This window comes from Mesitornis unicolor, unplaced genomic scaffold (assembly GCF_000695765.1).
Source record: "Mesitornis unicolor isolate BGI_N332 unplaced genomic scaffold, ASM69576v1 scaffold22380, whole genome shotgun sequence".
NCBI lineage: Eukaryota > Metazoa > Chordata > Aves > Mesitornithiformes > Mesitornithidae > Mesitornis > Mesitornis unicolor.
Genome location: NW_010159234.1, coordinates 22755 through 29959, shown reverse-complemented (window position 1 = coordinate 29959; position 7205 = coordinate 22755). Strand labels below are relative to the sequence as shown.

The 7205-nt window shown below is 49.3% G+C and overlaps 2 protein-coding genes across 2 annotated transcripts in view; both read left to right on the top strand.

Moving 5' to 3' along the window:
• The window catches only part of GGA2 (golgi-associated, gamma adaptin ear containing, ARF binding protein 2), a gene marked incomplete at its 5' end in the record, with an annotated part of 9809 nt that extends 9603 nt beyond the window's left edge, over positions 1-206 (top strand). The window contains one exon of the mRNA XM_010186065.1: positions 192-206. Within this exon, the coding sequence (XP_010184367.1) occupies positions 192-206 (15 nt within the window). The remainder of the gene's footprint in view (positions 1-191) is intronic.
• Positions 207-939: 733 nt separating this feature from the next.
• The window catches only part of COG7 (component of oligomeric golgi complex 7), a 15505-nt gene continuing 9239 nt past the window's right edge, over positions 940-7205 (top strand). The window contains exons 1-7 of the mRNA XM_010186043.1: positions 940-1116; positions 1813-1961; positions 2441-2557; positions 2724-2892; positions 3299-3381; positions 4146-4268; positions 5951-6149. Coding sequence (XP_010184345.1) covers positions 951-1116; positions 1813-1961; positions 2441-2557; positions 2724-2892; positions 3299-3381; positions 4146-4268; positions 5951-6149 — 1006 coding nt within the window. The 5' untranslated portion in view covers positions 940-950. The remainder of the gene's footprint in view (positions 1117-1812; positions 1962-2440; positions 2558-2723; positions 2893-3298; positions 3382-4145; positions 4269-5950; positions 6150-7205) is intronic.

Genomic DNA, 7205 nt, shown 5'->3' with positions numbered 1-7205 from the left:
TCAGCAGGCTTGGACATTGCCGTGTTGCCTTAGCGGTGGATGGGGATACTGTGTGCCAGCAATGCCCGCCTGGACTCCAGAACGGCTCCTTTCCTCGGGATCTGCTGTGTCCTCCTCTCTCCGGGTTTCTGTGCAGGTGTCTGGCAGGAAGGGTGTGCACTGGCTGCTTCTGCCACGGCCTTTCTCTGTAGCTGACCCTGCTGTAGAGCCTTAGTGCTGCTTCCATACAGGTCTTTTCTGCTGGTTTTTTGGGGCCAATTTTCCCCTTTTCCCCATTACTTTTTGAATTAAAAAAAGCAAACCTATACCAACAATCAGCCTCTTCCCCATTACTTTTTTGAATTAAAAAGGCAAACCTGTATCAACAGTCAGCCCTCATGACAGACTGTGGGGAAGGATCTGTTCCTACCCACCCTGGTTTTCCCTGGGTCCCAATGTGTGCAGGTAAGGACGTGAGGAACGGTGCGAGCTGGGCTGCCTGGGCTGTGGTGGATGAGGTTTATAGAGAAAGGAGTGAGGAGAGGAAATACTGGGTGTGCTTGGGGACAAATCTGGGAGAAAAACTGCCAAGTGTCACCAGCTCGGCCACCCCCAGGCCCCGCAGCTTCCCCTGGGCTCTCAGCAGGAGGTTCCCCCACACGGAGCCGCCTTTCGCGGCTCCCCGGTTACGAGGGCGTAGAACCGGTGTATTTTATCGCTCAGGGAGGTTGGAGCCGTGAGGACAGAAGCGGGTGCTGTCTGGATGGGGCTCCGGGACCCGGCTGCACCGAGAGCGCGGCAACCCTGTCCCGAAAGCCCTTCAGGAGTGCGGTTCCGGGCCTGCCCTGCCCACCGGGGCCCGGGAACGCCCCGCGGACGGTGGCCGGCAGGGGCCCGGCGCCGCGTTTCCTTGTGCGCGGCAGGGCCGCGGCCTGTGTCCGGTCTGCGCCCCTGTGGTCCCGGAGTCAGCGATGGATTTCTCCCGGTTCCTCTCGGATGATTTTGAGGTGAAGAGCTGGGTGAACGCGGCCTTTCGGGCCGTGCAGCAGGAGGCCCCCGGTAAGGTGGACGCGCACGCCGCTACCCTGGTGATGAAGCTGCAGCTCTTCATCCAGGAGGTCAACAACGCCGTGGAAGGTGAGGGGGGCCGGGGGTGCGGCCGTCGCCGCGTCGGGCTGGGTCCCGTGTGGGGTTTGTGCCTTCAGGTCGCCATCCCCATAGGTGCAGCTCTGTGGCCTCACAGATCTGTGCTGAACCCTGAGAAACCGCTGCTGAGGGAGGTTTAGATTTGATATTAGGAAATATTTCTTCACCTAAAGGGTTGTCAAGCAGTGGAATGGGCTGTCTAGGGAGGTGGTGGAGTCCCCAGGGATGGGGTGTTTAAAAGATGAGTGGATGCAGGGGTTACTGGTTGGCAGCGCGGGTTCGATGATCTTAAAGGTCTTTTCCAATCTAAACGATCCCATGAATCTATGATAAAGTACGTGTTTAAATTTTAAAGGTATAACTAAAGTTTTGTTGTTTGATGTTTTGCTTTGTTGATTGGTTGGTTGGGGCTTTTTAAAGTAGTAAATATTATATCTAAACTATATATGTTACATGTATATAAAGATTATGTCCACTCCCTGGAAGTGTTCAGGGCCAGCTTGGATAAGGCTCCGAGCAGCCTGGTCTAGGGAAAGGTGTCCGTGCCCACGGCAGGGGGTTGGACCAGGTGATCTTTAAGGTCCCTTCCAACTCAGGCCATTCTGTGATACAAGATAATTGAAGAGCTCCCTCTCTCCTGCAAGGGTTCCCAGGCCCCCCTCACTGTAGCGCTCGGTGTTTCTGTAGAAACAAGCCACCAGGCTCTGCAGAACATGCCCAGAGTCCTCCGGGAAGTGGAAGTCTTGAAACAGGAGGCAACTTTCCTGAAGGAGCAAATGATCCTGGTTAAAGAAGATATCAAGAAATTTGAGGAAGACACAGCTCAGTCGATGCAGGTGGGTTCCTGTCCCAGTGTTCATCTGCGACTTGTGAAATTGTGAAGCTTCCAGACTCGTTCATATGAAACAATCTCAGGAAGACAAGATAAAAACAGTTATTTTGACATCAGTAGTGGAAAAGTGGATTTGACACAGACCAGAGCAATCTGTGTTTCCTTTGGGACAGCTGATGCCTCAGTTCAGACAGAGTTACCCGATTTGGGACACTGGTTTCTGCCTGTTGTTAGCTGGGGTGCATTTTTCAGCATTTTTCATACTAAAAGTACAAATCCAAAATCGAAACCAACCTTTTGTCGTTTGACTTTGGAAGTTGATTTAACATCTCTGGCTCTTTCAGCCAGCTCGTTTCTCCTGGTAATGACATGATCTTTTCACCCAGTCTTTAAAATCCAAAGCAAGAACGACTCCCATAGTGTAAGTATCTATTGCAGTCATCTTTTGTTTCAGTGGGCAACATATATATTTTTTTTCTTCAGGTCCTGGTAGAGATCGACCGGGTGAAATCTAGGATGCAGTTGGCTGCTGAGTCCCTTCAGGAGGCAGACAAATGGAGCACGTTAAGTGCAGACATTGAGGAGACTCTTAAAACACAGGTGGGCACCCCCGTGTTGGTCTTTGTGCCTTTAGCTTTCCAGGACAACTGCATCTGAAAGGAGGTTTGTACAAGCGAGTACCTGTTTGTAGCAGGTCATTATGAAGCAGCTATTAATGCTTCCTGAGGTCATGCTCAGTAACCGCGTTGCCTTTCCCTGGTGGCAGGACGTGTCTGTGATTTCAGCCAAGCTGACGAGCATGCAGAGCAGCCTGGCCATGCTCGTGGACACGCCGGATTACTCCGAGAAGTGCGTGCACCTTGAGGCGCTGAAGAACCGACTGGAGGCCATGGCCAGCCCCCAGATCGTCGCTGCTTTTAACTCCCAGTCTGTCGGTCAGTAATCTGGGTGGCACTTACTGTCAGTGCAGAGATTGTTGTCTTTAAAAGTGAAATGTTTCTGTCTCAAAGGCTTCTGGTGCTGGGTTGTTGCTTTTTCTGGTGGAGCCAGATGCTGTGAAATGTTAAGAGCTCTGCAGCTGCCTGCGGTACACGGCATCTGTGGTTCCTTTACTGACAAATTCAAGGCAAATAATGACATTTTGGAATATTTTCTCTGCTTAGGATGAAACTAAATTGAATATTCTTACACTCTGTGGGTTCTCCACCAAAGAAAGGTGCTGGCGTGTCTTTCTGTATGGGCTGTTGTGCCCATAGAAGAGTTCTCTGGCTCAGTTACACCGACATCTTGCCCTCAGCTGTCAGACTGTCTCTTAACTGCCTGTTGTTTTGTTTTGTTTAGATCAGGCCAAAACGTTTGTTAAAGTTTTCACTGAAATCGATCGGATGCCCCAGCTTCTTGCTTATTACTATAAATGTCACAAGGTAAGCATTTTGATAATACTTTAATATGGACTCATAAACATTAGAGTTCTTGCTTGGCTTGGGCTGCAGGGGGAGCTGCCACCTCACGTATTTTCCCCGTGCTGCTGGGAGGATGGGACCTGTCCTGTTCCATGTTTCACTCCCAGACTCCTCTCTCTGGCCCATAACAGCTTTGGTGACTCCCCACGTTTCAGGAGTCATTCTCTGCTCAGGGCTTTGCCTTCCTTCCTGCAGCAGACGTGGGATACGTGTGTTCTGCTTGATTTCTCTGTGCCTTAGTTCTGCTTTGCTTTTCTTGGATGTGGCTGTGTCAGCAATAACTTTATTGCTGCAACTCGCCAGCTACTGACTTCTGTAAACTCTTTTCAGGTAAGATTAAAAGTTGAATTCCAGACAGTTCTGTAGCCATAACTTGATCCTCAAAACTTCTCTCATGACTGTGACTTTTGAGGATTAAGTTCAAGGCTAGGGCTTGCCAAGTATTTCAACTATTAGGTGGGGGTATCAGTTACAGCCTCATTTTATGAGGAAAATACCAATGTTAATTAAATCTTTGAATCAACTAAGAAGCCTCTCGCTTCATGCTGAAAGTCTTTTCCTTCTGTGGTGCTGAATTATAGCAAAGCGTTACGCTGCAGTTTGGAGAGAGGAGCAAGGGCGGGCATTGTGTTTTAGCAGCAGCGTCGTGCATGGGGAGCTCTGGGTTTGGAATAACCAAAGCACTGTCAGCGCTCCTCTTAGGGTGCTGCTTCTGTCCCCTGCAGGTGCAGCTGGTGGCCGCGTGGCAGGACCTTTGCCAAAGTGACTCGAGCTTGACTCGCCAGCTGGCTGAGCTGTACGACACCCTCCTGGGGACCTGGCACTCGCAGCTTCAGTGGGCAGCGCAGGTGCAGTGACCGTTCAATGCCGGTGCTGAATTCTCGTACAGCTCGTAGTTCATCGGTGCTCGCGCTGAGTTCTGCGCTGGGCCTTAGCAGTATGGGGCCTGCACCCTGCTTTCTGTTTCTTGTCCAGCTTTTGCAGACAAGAGCTGGTTTCTGGTGTTCTGCCGACTGCAAGGTTGGTGTGTTATTGACAGTAAAGCTGCTCTATCACTTTCATCTCTATCTTAAGTTTAATCTAATTTCTTGGTGTTGCGAATGTGTTGTGTTGCAAGACATTTGAAATGCCTCAGTGGCTTTATCACTTGGCCTGGAGGACGCCCTCAAGGTCATATTGGACTGACTCATGTTGCTCTGTGTAAGATATCGAGGGCTTCTGCTGTCACCCATTGCAGCCTGTGCGCTTGTTTTTCCTGCCAAGAATAACGTAGGATCCAAACCCAGTTATTGTCCGCTAGTGAGATGAAGAAATAACTTCATTTTGTTGAGCCCGTAAGAGTTTTTCATCCATGAAGGGTAAGAGATTCTTATCTTCGTGTTATGAAGCCCGGTGTAAGCGCTAGACCTCTGCTGCAAAGGAGCTCAGTGTTTCCTTGAAATGTATTTTTTCTGCCTAATGATTCGATGTGAATTACAGGTCAGATGTCAGCTTACATTTTAGCAGATATTCTTTGAGCTGGGGATTGTGAGAGGGAAATGTCACGTGGGGCACAGCTCGTGTCACTCAATCTCCGCTGTGGCTGCTGCTTTCTGAAGAATTCTTGGACCTTTTTCATGCTGTTCAGTATCCATGGCGACCTTGCTGCAGGAGGCTTAGGGTGATCCCAGCTTTCAGAGCAAATGAGCAGGGATAGCTGACAAAAAAGGCACAATGAAAGGCTGTAACGTGTTTTTTGCTGGTGGAATTGAGGGTGGTGTGTGTAAATAGGAGTCCTCAGCTGATTACAGCCTTTCTGGCCTTTCCAGCGCTGACCTCTGCCTACATGACCAGTAATTTGGCTTATGGTACAATACTATTTCTTCATATTTTCCCGATATGTGTGTTTTTTCCCAGCACACCTGTGTAAACTGAGCACTGTTTTCAAATGCCCTTTCCTGCCAGGTGGTTTTTACAATTACTACGGTGCCCGTGTTCTGCTGAATTCAGTTTTTGACCTATTCCTGTCTTCTGGTTTCCTGGTTAAGTGCAGTTTCAGTGGTATAATACACATTGATGAAGACTTTGCAACCAGGCTATCCTGCACGCTGGGCCAGAGAGGTTCTTGCAGTCTTAGCAGATGTCTTTTGGGTTTTGTAGGCAATTTTATGTTCATTCTTTAACAGAAAAAAGCACATGCCCAACTGTTTTCAGTGCTGGGCGTGAAAAAAGTCCAGGTTGGCTGCTCCTGCTTTGGCTCCCAGCTCTTTCCTCCCTGGTGCTGGCAGCGTTTCCAGCCCCGGCTGTTCTGGCCCTGCTGTTCCAGGAGCCCAGGTCTCTGCAGGGGAAGGGAGGCTGCAGTGGGCATCCTAAGAGGTGGTGCTGCTTCTCCCAGCACAGCAGCAGCAGGAGTTCAAGGGATGAGGAGGGCTTGGACAGGATAGTGACGTGTGGTTGGGACACTGAGGGCTCTCTCTGAAGCTGCTGTCTGCTGCCTGTGGTGCCCCTCCGAGATAATGTGCTTTTGCTAAGAGCTTTTCTGTCACTGCAGGTTTTCAGGAACCCCCATGAGATTGTGACTGTGCTGTTGATTCAGACTCTGGGGGCGCTGGTGCCCTCCATCCCTGTCTGCCTCAGCACTGCCATGGAGAGAGCGGGCCAAGAGACCAAGCTGAACAAGCTGCTGGAGCTCTACGATGCCACCATCCACTTCGCAAAGGGGCTGGAAGCGGCGATGCTGCCAAACCTGAGTAAGGCTCTTGCTCTGAATTCTGTCATGCTGTCCTGTTTCTCCTTCGTGAAGTTCTGTTGTGGGATCTTGTTCAGTTTTCCACAGAGGGAGGGATTGTATCTTCCGCAATATCGACCAGTTACCTGGCATTTGCACCTCTGTGTTGTGTGTGTCTAGATCTTACACTGGAGATACCGACACAATACTGAATTGCTTTACTGAAGCAGACCTGTTCTGAGCGTGCTTGCTCTTCTTAGGTGAATAATACTGAGCACTTTTCCCTTGACAAGGTTTAGTATTTCTTCTGTCTAACGGACGAGGAAACGTCTCTAGAGAAGCTGCCTGTGAAACGCCTTGGGAGAGATCACAGAGCAGAGAGCAGAAGTCGAGCAGTTTCCTGGAATTAAGTCACACCTTACGAAACAAGAGCAAACCTGCCTGAGAGCTGCATCCCGTGGATTCTTGATTTTCATTTTGTAGTTTTCCTGTTGCTGCTGGCTTAAGTTTTGGTCAGGTGAAAATGCCAGGCCAGATACCATTTCTGAACCATTGGGAGTTTATTCCCTAGCAGCATCCTCGGTGTTCGATTCAAGATCTAACCTGTGCTTTCCTTACCCTGTGATGTTTGTCACCTCATTTTGAGCATGACTTGATGAATAATTCCCACAAACCACAAAGTAGTGTGGTGCTGTGTTTACATAGGTTTATGCCCGGCTCAAACCGTTGGTTATTTATGGTCCTTTATGAACCTGGTACGGCCCCTTCAAAGGCCAGGTACGGGAAAATCCTAAATTAAATCTAATGGGGCATTCCTAATGCTGCGTTTCCTGTGTTTGGTTCCTCATAACATCGTCTTGAGCTATTTAAACCCAGATTCTTACTTGATCGTGTAAATTGTGATTACTGAGCAATTTCAGGGGGTATGACTGGCGTTGTGTGGGGTTTTGTTGTCTTCGTGATTGCGTGCTCACAGCAGTCGTTTTCTGTCCTTGGCTTAGCTTAATCTGGGGTTCATAATAGGAATTATTAAAAAGAACATTGTGGAAAAATGATGTCACGTTCTAGAAGGTGATGG